Source organism: Rhipicephalus sanguineus, chromosome 1, assembly GCF_013339695.2.
Source record: "Rhipicephalus sanguineus isolate Rsan-2018 chromosome 1, BIME_Rsan_1.4, whole genome shotgun sequence".
In the NCBI taxonomy this organism is placed as follows: domain Eukaryota; kingdom Metazoa; phylum Arthropoda; class Arachnida; order Ixodida; family Ixodidae; genus Rhipicephalus; species Rhipicephalus sanguineus.
The window spans coordinates 233176121-233193308 of NC_051176.1; the positions used below are offsets into that span (position 1 = coordinate 233176121).

The 17188-nt window shown below is 41.4% G+C and overlaps 1 protein-coding gene across 5 annotated transcripts in view; it reads right to left on the reverse strand.

Moving 5' to 3' along the window:
* Nucleotides 1–17188, reverse strand: part of LOC119374584 (F-actin-uncapping protein LRRC16A) — a 127994-nt gene that overhangs the window by 44592 nt on the left and 66214 nt on the right. For all 5 annotated transcript variants that reach the window (XM_037644777.2, XM_037644750.2, XM_037644773.2 and 2 more), the window contains 4 exons: nt 16724–16840; nt 13547–13609; nt 8624–8736; nt 1880–1967 (listed from right to left, as the gene is read on the reverse strand). In XM_037644777.2, coding sequence (XP_037500705.1) covers nt 1880–1967; nt 8624–8736; nt 13547–13609; nt 16724–16840 — 381 coding nt within the window. The remainder of the gene's footprint in view (nt 1–1879; nt 1968–8623; nt 8737–13546; nt 13610–16723; nt 16841–17188) is intronic.

The following is a 17188-nucleotide window of genomic DNA, read 5'->3' on the forward strand; positions in this document are numbered from 1 at the left end:
TGCTTTGTTTGGTCAACCCATACCACCATTGTATATAAGAGCTGCCCTTAAGAAACTATTCACTGTCAAAGACAAAATTAACAGCAAAAATTATGGACATCGCACGTACGACATGATACGACTTCAATGCATTTTACCTAGAATTGACGAATACAAATGGACAAATGATCACTAGGGCTGGCAAAAGTAGCAACCATATCTATTAAAAGCGTACGGACAAGTCACAGAGATGCATTTGAGTGTTATCTATGATACTTCATACTTAAACATCCAACTATATTATCATCAGCTTCTACTCATTCATATTGGCATACGATAGTGTGCAGGTGAATGTTACAGAGAGTATTATATATTATTGATATTATTAGAAACTATAATAGCAACATTGCTTAGAAGGGGGATGGTAGACGAAAATAGTGATTTACACCATAAATACACTGCTAAAATATGTTGTTTTGAATTCCCGAACTGACAGAGAAGCTTCTTAACAAATTTGGTTGATATCTGCACAGTATAATAGAAGAAAAATTAAATTTTCTTATAGAACACTGGCTTGATGTCAAAAGCATTCATGTAGAGTGTTTGAGGAAGAACCAGTTATCACTATACGTTCTGACGGTGTCACTAAACCTACCGAGCAGTCGCCTTTATATTGCATCCAAGGTCCTGATGGCATAATCATCAGACTACTATTATGCATTATAATCAGCTTAAGGAAGGACATGTCATCTTAAAACATTTTTAAAATTCTTGATTGCTGTTAATGAAACTTGCAGAATTTATGTGTATTAAAAGTTGCTTTCATGAATGCAATTATCTTTCTAGTACAATGTATTGAATCCACAAGACAATAGTTGTCTTTAACTGTAGTGCAGTAATTATTACATAAATTGAAATGGATTGAAGTGGACAAAAAAACACCCTTTCCGTAGGTGGGATTCAAATCCACAACATTCAAATGACACATCCGATGCTCTACCAAGTGAGCTAAGACGGAAGGCTCTTTTCCGTGAACTTCGTCGGGTATTTCTATATGTGTAATCCCTGGGAGTATTAGACAGTGCTACTTGTAGCCAAGACGACGAGTATGGAACAATCTTTTTGCTAGAAGACGTCGCATGGCACGTGATCTTTGCACATCGTAGCTAAATTGGTAGAGCATCGGACGTGTAATTCAAATGTTGTGGTTTCGGATCCCACCGATGAAAAGGGTGTTTTTTTGTCCACTTTAATTAACTTCAACTTACATCACAATTATTAAGACAATAATTAACGTCCCGTAGGCTTTCCTTGGCCTAATTGTTTGTTGGATTCATATGGTTGTGTCTAACAAACAAACAAGCCCCTCCAAAAAGTTCCCCTTCTTTCATTTTAGTACATTATGTAATTTTTAACATATTGATTATTTCAGGTGTCTTTTGGGAGCAATACTTTTCCTAAACTCTGAGAGTTACAAAGTAAACCAGCATACAAACTGAAATACGAACTGTATGTAGTAGAACACGAATGGATGTTCTAAACCTATTTAAATAATTGTTATGGTGCATTGAATATTCATGAGCGCAATTCCAGCTTTACATCAACTCACTCACGAATTTTCAACATCCCATATTGTGTGTGTTCCTTCTAGATCCTGTGCTATGGTCACGCTGTTCACAAGCCCAGCCACTTCTCATGCCCCCTAGCTAGATGAAGGGCCACTGAAGACAAGTGCTGGACTACGTAGTTGTGGTGTTTTTTATACAAACATTTTCGTAACTGGACACTTTGGTACATTTTGGCACTGTACGGTAGCACGGCTATAAAGAAGGTATTTAGTCGATAGTAAATACAACCATTTGACAAGTTTCAGTCACGCAATAATCAAAATATGACTTACCAAGTCACGGTGACTCCGTGGTAAGCTCTCAATCACTTCGTCTAATATACGGTCAGAGACATGAGCTGCTATTGTCAGGTTAATTTCACTGGAACGATGAAATAAGCAAAAAAAAAAGACAAAAAGAGGTTAAGTTAAAACAACCAGCAAAGTAGCAAAGCCAACAGCCAGAGATTTAAGTCAATAGTAAAGAAATGGCATAAGTGCTAGCTTTATTTGATATAATGAGAACTCATCAGATCAAGAAAAAAAAAATCTTTTTTTCTGACAAAGCCTAGTTTTGACATTATAATTAGCAAGTAAATAGTCAGTATCAAAGTTGAGAATTCGGCTAGCTAGTAAGAAAGAGACTACAAAAGGGGGGGGGGGGAAGAATCCTAGCCTTCTACTACGACCCCATAGCACATGTTGATGCATATTTTTCTGGAGAATATCTCACAGGACCAAGCTCTCTTATTGATGTTCCTTTTCTAGTGGAGAGCCCTCATTTTCTACAAGTCTGGTGATCCCAGAACTTTTACAGTACAAGAAACACTTTCCTAATGCATTTCACATTTGTATGTCATTCCAGAAAACTCTACGTAATACTGCAGTGTCTGAGGCAAGGCACATCAAAGCAAAGCTCAAGCAAAAATTTCAATCTGAGAAGACTGCATAAAATTTTCTGGGCATTGTTTTTACTATTGAAGACACCCTCATGATGATGTTCCTACTTTTTTGCACAAAGAAAGGATGGCACTTAACAGCATGCATGGATCCAGAAGGAGTGTCCCGATGTCCAGAGCCCACTTTAAAGGGGTACTGACACCTTTCTTCCAAGGCGAGTTTACTCTGCCATACAAATCTCCTGTATGCAGAGACGGCTCTGAGCAAGTGTGAAGCTCAGCAAATGCTGATAAGATATTTAATTTGATATTGAAGTCAATTTTTCCATGGCGCACCTACTGACATTGACACTAGCTTGACGTCGGGCTACAGTACAAATTCTGGTGACTGCACGCAGCAGTCTGGCTAGTTGTGATGACGTTAGGCACCAAAACTACCAAGATGGCCGCTTGTGCGTCATCAAAACTTCCAAAATGGCCGCTTGTGCGTCACCAACGGAGCCACGGTAGCCACGGTGCGGAGCGGCCGTGGAAACGTCACTATATATTGTACGAGCACGTGACGAGAAGCTCATACAGTGTTGCGACGTCAGGGTACAGTACGAACCGAAACTAGATTTTAAAAACATACTGTAATTACTTTTTCAGGGCGCACTCATGCTTAGCATTACCTTTTCTAGGCTCTTGAGGGCTTCAACTTTCATTTGACACAAGAAAACGACAACTGAAAATATTCATGTCAGTACCCCTTTAAACGGGTGCTGACACAAAATTTCGCGACCGAAATAGCCAGCGGGATCAATTCACGTGAACATGCGTATATCACCTGCGGAATATCAGCAGTGAATCCAGCTTGGAAGGTATTTTATATGAATTTTGACGTTCGCGTGCACGATCCAGCGCTATATGCCCCACCTTACAACAATGACACCCTTGAAAGTGACTCGAAGGTGACCCCCCTACTTCACCCATGTCACCACGCTGCCACTGGTACAAGTTATGATGACGTCATAGTCGCCATTTCTCTTTTGCCGCGCTTGCGTCAGCAGAATACTTTTTGGTGGCTACTTTTATGTTTTTTGTTTGGCGACACTGCTTTCCCGTTTCCTGTTCTGCGCTGTCTGGGCTGCGGACCGCGCGGAAGTGCGTCACAGTTCTGTGTGCTGACGTTGTCGAGCGTTGCACACGCTAGGTGGTGATAGTTGCACCTGGCGGCTTGTCGTTTTTGGAGCTCTCTCAAACCGAAACTAGGATACTGCGATAGCAATTATACGGACATTAGGCAGTTTTAGAATAGCGTGCGCGAAGCAGTGCGTTGGCTTCTTGCGCAACTGCGCATGCGTCATGCGCTAACCGCTTCCGGGCTCCCGTTAAGTGACGGAAATAGCGGGCCGCAAACGCTAACACTAACTTAGCGTATGCTATTCTAAAACTGCCTACTGTCAGCAGGATTTTGCGGTCGCCGCTAATCTGTACAAAGTCCAAACCGATAACATCGCTTACGCATCGTCTGTTTCACGTGCGAGTAAAAGCGCGCTAGCGCTAGGGATGAACGCGGTTGAAGCAGAGATGAAACGACCCGACCGTCACCGTCGCGCGAAGGGCACATGCGATAACATCGCTCCGCGTGCGAGGCCTGTCGTCGCTTGCTTACCAGTTATTTCGTCGGGCAAGGGACCATAAGGGGTGCCATTGAGACGGGGACTGTCGCGAGCGCTGGCGAACGCGCTATCTCGACAGACATCGGTAACGGCTACCCTTTTAAGTGTTGGGCTCTCCACTTAAAGCAGTAGTGACAAAATTCTGAAGGCGAGATAACTTGTGGGATAGATTTGTGTATACAAAACCGCATCATCTAAGAAATATTAACGGCTGATATAACCTATAACACACTTAGGATCAATTTTTAAATTGCGTGTTGCGCATCTGTACGCGGAACGTCCCACCTCGCGTCACGACGTCAAACAACAGCCACCAGCATCACGAGCTTGTGTTGGCGCCATAATTTTTGCGAGCGCTCTCTCCTAGCGAAAACAGAGCGCACCTTTTTTATGTACTTATATGTACACATCACAGGCAAGACGTGGCTGCAGCGCTATGACACGTTTGCGTTGGCAGCACTGCGGCACAAAGTGCACAGCTATTTTATGCGCAATGCAACTGAGTTGAACCTTTCTACCATCGTTAAAAAAAAGAAGAAGAAGAATCCTTTCGTCCTTTCTACTACGTGGCCAGACAAAACACTGGATGCGCGGGGCAAAACTGGATTTCCGGGAGATTTTCCTATGACCCGTACAACCGGGAGAAACGTTCAAAATCCGGGAGTCTCCCGGGTAATCCGGGAGACTTGGCAGGTATGCTGATGTGGCAAGTAGGTTGCATTTCTGTCAAAAGTGCAGTAAGGTGGCCCTCGTGCACTTTCAAATCCTGTATGACAGGGACCATATCCAGTACTGTTCCTTTACTACTGGAGCATGCATTACTGACCAGCAAACCTCAACCTCAAGATATTTTTGTTTTCTTTGTATCTATCCAAAAGTGACTCAGAGCCAAGAGCCAAGTTCTTGCCATGTCTGTAAGCCACAGCAAATCAGTTGTGTCAGGGCCAACACAAGTGAACTGGCATGCTTGAATGTGAATGCTTCTTGCTTAAAAAATAATAAATGTCATTACAGCACCCAAACATTAGAATATTTAAAAGTTGAAATTGGTACATCTGTAGTCCTTGAATACTGAAGAGGCTATCCAGCTAAAGGTAATACCACAATTCAGTCTTTCAGTTTTGCAGACACTGTTAAAGCACAAAAGGACAACTATGAGCACTGTCACATAGTAGTGATGGCAAGGAACGCAGCAGTCAAACTGGAAACGATTGAACTCTTTACAGGGCGAACACGTGCCCAGCAAAACAAGACATTTACAGCACAGCGACAGTGGCAAGCACGATGGCTGGTTGACAATAAACTGATCTTCGGTGAAACGTGTTGGATTTTATGCATGCATTATTGTTTATTCCAGCATGATCACTGGTGCTCATGTAAGTTTTGGACTGCACTTAACTATGCATGTCAAGCATGCAATTTGCATGAATCGTTCAGAAACATTTTAGAAGGTTCCAATACAGTGAGACCTGGCCCCTGCCAAGCAATAACACGTTTGGAGTTTTAGACAGTGAAACCAGGTCACCACGAAAAAGAAAAAAACATGTCCAATGTTGTACCCAAGTCGACCAGCGCATACCATAGCGACCACACGGCCATCGTCACTGCCATCACAAGCAAAAAATAATGACCCACCGATCAAGATAATTAATGACTACTGACCAAGACAATAACTGTGTGTGCATACCTTTCATCATAATGACCACCGCTCAAGGCAATAAACGAGTTTGTACCTTTGTTTTAAAGTTTTGTGTCCCCTCTGTGTCGTGTGCTAAACAGCTTTGCTAGTCATCTAACTTCACAGAGTGGAATAGCTCACAATATTTTTGAGCAAGGTTCATTACAGTGTTATACTACATGTCTAGAACAACAAAATTCCGCCGCTTATTAGGGCTACTAAGGTAATAATAATAATAATAGCTGGGGTTTAACGTCCCAAAACCAAGATATGATTATGAGAGACGCCGTAGTGGAGGGCTCCGGAAATTTCGACCACCTGGGGTTCTTTAACGTGCACCTACATCTAAGTACACGGGCCTCAAACATTTTCGTCTCCATCGAAAATGCAGCCGCCGTGGCCGGGATCCGATCCCGCGACCTTCGGGTCAGCAGTCGAGCGCCATAACCACTAGACCACCGTGGCGGGGCGGGTTGCTAAGGTATGCATTCCAGGTGGAGGGGGGTTGGGGCACGGCTTTCCTGTGCATGAGTTCAGGGGGGGGGGGGGACCCCACATAACTGACGCCTTGTGCAGAAAAACGCAAGTGAAATTGAAATACAGACAGCAGATGATACATTCCTCTCTATACCAATAGCACCAATGAGGTTTCAACTTACAGTCGAAGCCACTTTTGATGACACCGGTTTTAACATTATATCAGATATAACAGTGGGCACCTGCTACATGGTGAACTTTTGTGTGTTTTTTATGATAAAATAAACCACTTAGTACAACATTCCTAAGTCACATAATTGGTTCTAACAAATAAATCTGGTCACTGGGTGTCTGCATGGAAAAGAGAAGGGACGCCCAAAACGATGGAAGAGAGAGAGAGAAAAAAAGAGAACAATGTGTGCCGCTGCACCTGTCTACATAGTACAAATGCCGCGCCATTACAGTTTTCCAGCCTTCTCTGCACCGCCAACTTCACTCACCTTCTCCCTTCCACCCCTACAAACACGAACTGTGTTGGTGTAGGACAGTGCGGTGACACCTATTGTGAGTGCAGTAAAGGTAGATAAGAGGGAGGCTGAAGAAATGCAGAGGGAGAGGGGGAAGGTCGTGCACGTGTGCACGTTGCATCTGCTGCCCTGGCTAGTGTGGCTGAGTGCACACGCTTCCTGCACCCTTCCTTCTTATGTTGGGAGATGATCTTCAGTGGGGGCAAAGGCTGGGCAAGCCGAGATACCTTCCAGTTTTGAAAAGCTGGCTGCCACCATTTGCTAAACATGATAGCAGCCCAGAGGCTGGCCAATATAGGCACACTGCGCTTTTAACTCTCTGCTGAGAGCACATCTAACAGCCACGCGCAAATGTTGCTGGGGTAGGGATGGGTGAATAGTAAATTTGAGGATTGATGTGAATTCAAAGTGAATAGTGATATGGACAACCAATTTAGATTCAAATAGTTCGAAAAGCATATAGTACCAAATGACAGAGGAAGAATTGGTCTTTCCAACAGTACTAATTTCAAACAACAGATTTATTTCAAATATTATAAAAAAAATTATCAAAACAAAGAAAAATGCAACAAAAAGAAAAAATTTACAAAAACATCAATGCTACTCCGCTCAAGGTAAATATAAAAAGAAATCAAAATATATGTTTTGCACGCAAAGCCCTTATAGAATAATACCGCAAATATAAGCTCTGTAAGTACAAAGGTTACTTACATAAATACAAAAATATAAGCACTAGTGCCTATCATGCCACCGCGCGAAGCAGTTTCTCGATGCGGTGAAACAATGTTTGGCTCACTGTGCATTGGCTTTTCGAAAATATGCATCCACACATACTTATTTGTGCGGTTACATATCTGACGACTTCTTTGGTGAAAAACAACATGAAGAAGCCGGCGTGCAGCACTCCGGAGCACTAGGTCAAGGTCCACTCCATGCCGTCTTTGCGGAGAGAACTCCGCTCTCTCTGCAGCCGGTGCGAAATGCTCCCGCCCAAACAAAGTTGACACCTTGCAGATGAGAGCTTTGACCTTTAGTACGCACCGGATACGTTTACATCAACGCGCGACAGCGATAAAACGTCCCGAGGAGAGAGTGAAACTTACTGGTGAATATCTGATGTTCCGGGGTGGTTTGGCGCACTATCGCCATCCATACTGAAGTCTCACAAATCGAAGTCGTCTTCAGTGTCTGTGCTGCTACCATCATGCAGAGATAGATGCTCAGATTCATCGGAATCCATGGAAATTCGCCATTTTTGTGGAGCAGCCATGAGCGACATCAATGCCATAACCGAAACCACTAGCACTCACCTCCCCGACTGCGAAGGAGCTTTAAATATTACCCCGTGGTGGAAAAAAGAAACTCAAAAGCAAAACTGATAAAATACTGCCTTTTTTACCCTTTAAATGGCGTTAGCTGTCCGGAAGTGCTTAGAGAGTACCAAAATTTGAACTTGAAGTCATCGTTAACATACTAAGGATGGGAATAGGTGCAGTCACGAAAGTGCTAAGAGAATACACCACTACTGCCTTGCAACAGTATAACAGCGATCTAGTTATAGCAATTACATATCGTTAAAACAATGGAATTTTTGTGGTACTTGAATATTACTATAAGTGGGTTCGACTGCGTTTCAGAGGCTGTGCCCACACTTCCACTCTCTTTGCAAAACTTTAACCAACTTACCTGGACTTGCATTTCAAGCATTACAAGAGATGCATCAAGATATACACAACATTAAGAAACATTTTCACGAACCTGTGTCAGTGTTGAAAATAAAACATTGCAACAGTTACCTTATGCGGTTCAGAATGTCAGTGCCAGCTTGGTCCAGAATAGCCCGCTGGAGAACCTCTTGTGGGAAGTTCTGTCGACTTCGACAGATGTCCTCAATCTCTCTTCGAACTTTCTACAAGGGTGTAAATACAAGCTGAATCAGTGTTACGTACTAAACCAGGTCCCAGAGGCATACATTTATATTTTTAACAGTTTACAAAGGCAAGAACTATAAAATTTCATTTCAGTTGATATTCCTTTGGCACAGCAGCAGTTAAACCTCGATATAGCAAAGTAGGTAAGAGTGCCAATTTACTTCATTATACAGAAACTTTATTACATCAAAATTCGACCTTTTATGCAAAGCATATGGTCGTCGATGAATTTTCTTTTACACGGAAGGTGCCAAAAAAAATGTTTATATAATATGGCAGTAAAAATCAGACAAAAAAGAAATCAAGGAAAATATGACTTTTTTAAGGGCTCGTTTTTTTCTTTGTTAGACACAATATCAATGAGAACTAACAGACAATAATGCGAAGGAAAGTATAGGGGGTGTTATTTGTAATAATTGGGATGTAAATGTCAAGAAAGTAAAGGGGACGAAAAGATAACTTGCCGCTGGCAGGGACCGAACCTGCAACCTTCAAAGCTCTACCACTGAGCTACGGCGGTGGTCATCCCCCCGTAACATACAAAACTTATTTAAGACCTATACTCCAGTTACAAAACCATGCTTTAAGGATAATAACATTCTTCCCTGTTCATTACCCCTGTGGCATCCTATTCAATGATCTTCATATTCTCTCATTTACGGTGCTAAGAAATTATAGGGTAACTTGCCTAGTTCACAAAATACTGTACACAAACTGTCCACTACCCAACACCATATTCAACTTCCCGCGTGCAAACACCAGACAAACAAGTCAGTTAAATTTAAATCTTCCTCCCTGTAACAACGTTTATGGCGAACGATTGCTAGAATTCTTCGGAGCTGTAACCTGGAACACTGTGCCTCTGGAAATAAAAACTATGCGTAACTTCAACCTTTCTTGCAAACGCTTTTTCTTGTCTAATGAATTGTAATCACCTTTCCGTACGTAGATTGTACATCACTGAAACTTCCATATGTATAAAACCAATCATTTTTCATGACCAATCATGTGCGTTGCCAACTTTTATGTATTTTCTCTATTGGACCAGCTACTAGCCACGTAGGCTATTGGTCCAAATATTTTGTACGCATCTTTTGTGTACACGTCTTAATAAACTCATTTTGATTTGATTTGATGATTTGATATGTGCATTTAAACGTAGGAGTGTTAGTCAGTGCTGATCGCAGCCATGGCGGCGAGTGTGGAACACTCTTTCTTCTGCCTTTTTGGCATCACGTAGCACATGATCTTTTTACGAGGTGGCAGCTGACCAATAGCTGACTACCTAAAGGCACCAAGTCTGCCAGAACGAGAACCTTGCTCTGAATGAAGGAAAATATGACTTTTTTAAGGGCTCGTTTTTTCTTTGTTAGACACAATATTAAGGAGAACCAACAGACAATAATGCGAAGGAAAGTATGGGGGTGTTATTTGTAATAATTGGGATATAAATGTGAAGAAAGTAAAGCGCCGGCGGCAAGTATGTATATATATATATATCTTGAGTTGATCCCCGCCATTTCGTGGTTTTGTTTCTTGAGTTAAAGGAATCTTCAGTTGTGGCCTATTATTGTCAGCTTCATTCTTCGAGATATTAGTCACTCGCCTTATATATACATCAATTTGATGACGTTGCCCTGCTAAGAACTGTCAAGGAATTTGCAAGCCACTTCTAATGAATATATACTTCCGCGGCCTTTTCAACAAAGGTACGAGGAGTGCGCCACTATATTTGTAGAATCCGCTAGTATCAAGCATTCAAAGCTGAATTACTTTTCAGCACAGTATGATGCATCAGACATCATGAAAAAGATTCAACGTATATTTTTACATACACTTTCTGTGTATAAAGAACATGAACGTTTGTTGTCAGATGTTTCAAATAAATACCTGTCAAGCATTTTCAGCTAAGCAAACTCAAAGGTGCTGAAGAAATGTCATGAAAATCAATATGTTAAAATAATGAATGATGCATTCATTACATGCACATAAATATAACAACCACTTTTTCACACATTCAGCGCCATATACAGTAAAACCTCGTTAATTCAAAGTCACTGGGACAGTGAAAAACTTTCGAATTAAGCAGGTTTTCGAATTAACGAAACATAAAAAAAGCGGGATGCAAGGAACTTTGAATTACTGAAAGTAATCGAGGTGGTCGTTTGGCCTCCTAGTTTGCGGCTCCAAGGGTTGTTTTCCAGCAATACGCGGTCCCATTTTTTGCCGCGAACCCGGGAAAACGGCGGGCCTCGCTGGTGTCAGCACAATAATTTAAAAAAAAAGAGAAGTCTCGTGGTCAGCTGAAATGCATGCCTGCAGAAAAAATGGCGTGCTTCACTGCAGCAAAGTGGTGACACGCGGGCAGCATGTCACCTGCTCCTCGCAGCGTCAGCGCGTCATGATGCGACCATTCGCCCATTCTTTCTGGTAAAATAAAGAATATGATAATGGCCAGTGTGACGGAATCCGCAATGTGTTCTGGCTGGAAAACATGATCATTGAAGTTTTCACTGAGTTTTCGAAGTAGGCGTTACAGGCAAGAACTCCGCCAGCAGTGCAAGTGCGGAAATGGCCGAAGCAACCGCCAATCGGAGGTTCGCATACTCATGAATTCCATCAGACCATCCTTTATTATCTTTTATTTTCCCAAAAAGAATGGGTAAATCATGACACGCTGACGTTGCGAGAAGCATGTGACATGCTGCGTGCGTGTCACAGCTGTGTTGCAGTGAAGCACGTCTTCTTTTACACAGGCGCACGTTTTTAGCTGACCACGAGACCATGTTTTCTTTTCTTGTGCTAGCAGCAGCGAGGCTGGGTTGCTTCAACTGTCACTCATTAATATCGCTACACTGCATTGCCCTGTGGCTCCTAAGGGCCGTCGCTTCCACGGATTTGCGGCGAAATCGGGATCGGGAATTGGCACATGGCGCCCAAAAGTTTTCGAATTAAACGGGCTGGCGCTGACCGCCGCTTCAAATTATCCACTCAGATTTACATTGCAAAATACGGGACCACAGAAACCCTTCGAATTATGCAGGATTTCGAAATAACCGAGTTCGAATTAACGAGGTTTTACTGTAATGTTGCTACACGCATTGTGGAATATTCTTTCAGAAACAAAGCAAAATGTTAGTCCTGGAAAAAAAAATGCCAGGAGCTCGGCACATACACAGAAATTTAAGTGGCTATTTAACCAGATTACGCGAATGGACTCAACTGAATGCATGATATGTCATGACTGCGATAGATGAGAGAACAACTGAGTGAGATCACTTTTGTGACTACCACCAACTAATTTGCTGCGGCTGCTGCCCCCCCAACAGAGCCACCGGCACCCGTTTCCCCGTCCCCAACTCGCCGCGCCGCAGCGGCTGCAACTGCAACTAGGGCCGACACGCACTCTACCATAGAAAGCCGCCCGACGCGGCAGGCCGTACCATGCGCTTTTTCATCCAGCGGCTGCGGTTCTAGAATGGTGTTTTCATTTTCCTGCACAATTGGTCTTATCTTTATATTGCAAGTGAAAATGCAAAAATGAATGGTTGTTAGTCGGTGCTGTGTCTGTTGCTTCTGCTGTGTCCTGTTGTGCTGTTTGTTCTGCATTGTTAAGCACAAAACAGCCCAATTCAGTACCCTCCTGCAAAGCATCCTGTTGCGCATTCATTGGACATTTGAAGTTTTGATGGTAGGTTGAAGTGGTGGCATGGATGAAACAGTTTTGCTTACACTGTTTCCCGAGTTCTAAGTTTCCTGAGGATTTCTGTATGCCGTACAACCATTGTGAAGAGGACTTCACCGGCATGACAACAAGCTACTATAAATATGGTTGCTGTATTGCCCTATTATTCCAGAATTTTTTGCAACACATTCCACGAAAAAATAAAATCCATCAGCAAGTTACTTTACATATAAAGTCAAATTTCAATATGTTTTGACATACCAAGGTAACTAGCCAATTTAACCAGCTTTGTTACACCATAATTTTTTCCTACATTTTTGCATATCTATGCAGCATTAACATTTAACAATTCTTTCACAGCCCTGTGCTTGGTCATTATGCCATGTCATTTAACAGAATTTCATAATTGCAAATTTCATGTTGTCATTGCTGCTTATTATATTAATTCTGGTAATCATGCAGAGGGGGTCCCAATTCAGTTTCTAACTAGTATGCAACTATGGTTTCTCCTTCAGCATTGTATACATCTTTTGAAATACTGACCTTATTAGAGACAAACTAATTATAATTACAGTAGGCTCTCAATAATTCAAACTTCTGCTTAATTAAAAGAAATCTTAAATTTTTGGTTGGCCCGCTATGTTTTCAAGTCCAGTGCCTGGACTTGATCTACTACGTGCCGAATGCTCCTAAAGTCACTTTCGTCGCTGTATATTAGTGTCATGCAGGAAAGCGTCCTAAGAATGAAAAGGGGCTACAAGCTGTCGCGGGACACATTTCATCCCTTATTTACACTAGTGTGCAAGCGTTGTATAATAACGAGCATCAGTATGACCGCTTATGTCTAAAAACTTTACTGGCAGTCATGCAGAGGTGTCTATGATGCTGATGCAGCACTGGGAAACGATGAACATCACAACACTAGTTATAAGATGTTGCCCTGAGTGATATTTATAAGAACTTCTGATAATTCAAGAAAAATCCTGAGGTCACCTCGAGTTTGAATTATTGAGAGTCTACTGTATCACCACTACCTATGAAGCAGAAAAAAAAAGAAAATGATAAGAGTAACATCAACTTTTTGCACTGATACTCGTACATACCTCATCAGACATGATTGTAGGACACTGGTCTTCAATGCACTTCAACATGTTCGAAGCAGTTCCCTAAAATGAAAAGCGTAAAGAAGGCATGTAGTAAAGGTAGAAAAGGAAGCAAGCCTGTGAAGTATGAACCTATTCACCTTCTACGCATAAATTTTTTACTTTCTCATGAAAATAAATAGCCTTTCTTCGGAACAAAAGTTTCAAACCCATACTTGAGATTTCTAAGTGAACATGCAGTTTCTATTCTAGAAGTAAAAGTTGTCTGTCAAACACCACAGAGAGGCATTCTGATTACAAAAAGCCTGCAAAGCTACCCGAGTCATTGAAAAATTTTAAGAGACAGCTGTTCAAAAAATGCTGCATATCAATTTAGCAAAACTTTCTATAAAATTTGATGACGTTATCTTTGATTATTTGGTAGTCTCATCGCAATGCTTGTCTTTTCATTTTCTGACACATTGATCATGACAACAATGATGCTAAGAAAAAGTATGGCTTATGCTTTGGTATTATTACTTTGCCCCGACATTTCTTTTGTCATGAGAAAACATATTTCTGCTTCCCTCCTCAAAACTTTATAACTACAAGCTGCATCCTACGTGATTCAGCAATTATTGCTTACCCTTCAGAATCCCTGAGTGGCTTTCTTAGGAAAAAACATTACAGTAGGCGGATAAACAGCACACAAACACCCTGGCTCACTTCAAGTCTAGTTAATTTCAAGTAATAAAAACTTGTCAAAATAACCCATTTAGCCGTAAATTTTTTCACCGTTTGACAAATCGTGGCTATACATCCCTCAAGGAAAAAGAAAAAAGTAGGGGTGTGCGAATATTCGAAATTTCGAATATTTTTCGAATACTGTTTGCTATTTGATTCGATTCGCACTGAAATTTTACTATTCGAATTATTCGAACTTCCCAAAGACAACTGCAGTCAACGTCTGGTTGAAAGTGACCCCTTCAAATTTTCAATATGCTTCGCCTCATTACACTCTCGTATTGCGGCAAAGCTGCCTTTCAAGCTCCGTTACGGTCGAATTTAGCCAAGAGACAAAGTCCGATTGAAAGTGGTCCCTAGATTTTCAATATGCTTCACCTCATCACACCCCCGTATTGCGGCAAAGCTGCCTTTCAAGCTCCGTCACGGTCGAACTTAGGCAAGAGACAACGTCCGATTGGAAGTGTTCCCTAGATTTTCAATATTCTTCCCCGTATTGCGGCAAAGCTGCCTTTCAAGGTCCGTTACGGTCACGGTGGTTACGGTCGAACTTAGCCAAGAGACAGTCAACGTCCGTTTGGAAGTGGTCCCTAGAGTTTCAGTATGCTTCACCTCATCACACCCCCGTGTTGCGGCAAAGCTGCCTTTCAAGCTCCGCTACGGTCGCAAATGTATTAACTCAAGAAAACGCTGCTTCCAATATAGAGATGAAAGATGTGGCAGAGTTGGGGGGTCAATTAATGCTGTTTTGGACCTGAAATTTGGGCAGGAAGTTCGAAAAATTGGACGCTGAAGCTTTTTAGCATCCAAAATTTCAGGTGTTCTTACATATCGACGTCTACAAGGCAGATTTGGAACTCCGGACTTGAAGGGAGCACACCCTTGTCTGCCACATCAGTTGGGCTTCCACAGAAGTTGAAAGAGGAGGAGAGGCTGAGGAAATGGCATCTTTGCCTATCACATGTAAAGTGTTGTTGGCAACACTTTGGTTGCGCCAAATCATGTACAGGGTCGACCACATCTAAGCTGAACACCTCATTAGTATTCAAGACCTCATTGAAGCTGTTGTTTAATACATAATTCGGAAAATCATTACTGTGTTTGTCGACACCATGATTAGACGTTCTATAACGGGCATTGCACTCGTGAAGTATAAGAAACGTTCTAGTTTTACCGGTTTGAATACTAATGAGGTGTTCAGCTTAGATGTGGTCGACCCTGTACATAAATACAATTCGGCCTCTACGTAGCCTCATTCTTGATAAGACAACTATGAAACACCACCCTGCCAGCGCTTCATCAACCTAGCAAAAGAAACACTTTCATGTTGCTATCTCATAAGAACATACTTAGGGATTCTCTGCAACTTTTTTCTGTAAGTTCACTTCGAATTATTCGAAAAATGTTTGAGAAATATTCGAAAATTATTCAATTCGATTCGCACTTAATCTTTATTATTCGAATTCGCTTCGCACCCAAAATTTTGCTATTCACACAGCTCTAGAAAAAGGAAAAAAAAACGCATAAAAGTAATTTACATATTTACAGTTGCTATGTATTTTACTGCTGGACATGGTCACACATTCAAGGCAAACATAAAAGTTGCTTTTTTATTTGATTATGGCTGAAAAATTTGTTTTATGTCATTGAAAAAGCTCCCTCAAAAACAGCCAAATATATATATATCCTGAAATAGAAACAACTACCATAACCATCCTGTGTTACTTTCATGGCAATAGCCGATGTTTTAAGATCCATGTATGTCACAAAAACCTTTTACCCTGCATTTTTTCCAGATTATTTAGGCAAATCACACAGCCGTAAGGTGCTTTGTTTTTGAGAACATATATTTTAGGGCTACATGCCTTGCCTGTGCCTTCCGGCCTGAACATCATTTCCGATATGCTTGTTTGCACTCAGGCAACTTAATACTGTCAATTTTCAAAACTTTCCGAAGACATACCTCATTTCAGACATGGAAACAAGGGAGAGAGGAAAAAAAGAAAAGCAGTAAAAGATAGAAAACATAATTGCTTGTATAAAGGTCCTGTTGACAGCATCAGCAGCAGCAGCAACTGCTTCATCAACTAGGATAAAATGGTGTTGTGAATGTTAGTGTCAGTGCTCCTACTTTTATATATAACATCACACGCCAAAAGAAGAGAGTTGCAGTAGTAGATTTCAGTAAATACCTCGCAAATTTTCTAACAACTATCACTCTTTTACTATACTCGAAAAGCAGAAATGAAGCTCAAAGCAGTAAAGTCAACTATGCACTAGTCAGGACAAACAAGTACCCAGTAATTTTCCTACATAAGAAGATTTGATTTTTATTTTCTGCAATGCATAGGTTTCAAACCTACTTTTAAGACATGTAATGCACAAGATCTATTTTTAGTTTATTGGCTAACTTTGCTGAACAATAGCTAACATCCAACGGACAAGAATACCAACCTTAAGATAAGCATTCAGTGTCTTCTCCATCTCGTCTACGCAACCCTGTAACTTTATTTCGATTGGGTTGCCTGCTTCCTCCTGTTGAAGGACGACATCATGTAGCCGAGTCAGCAGCTGGGAAGGAAACACAGATGCAACGTTTAATTATGATAGATAGAAAAACACCCATCATCCTGTGCATTGTTAATTTAAAGGTCATGGAACAAATTTAGGCATAAGCAACATTTTGTGTTGGACAAAAAAAAAAAACATCAGTCCAGTAAGTTGCATTTCATTGTATAAATGAAGAATGTTCTTGAGGTCACAAGAACAAAACGACACAGTGCATGAACTTCAGCAAGGTAAGCACTTATGCAAGGGTTGAAGGATGGTATACAGTTGAACCTGCATATATCGAACTCGCTAAAAAATGGGATTAGTTTGATATATTGCATGATTCGACATAAAACTTTTAAAGGTTTT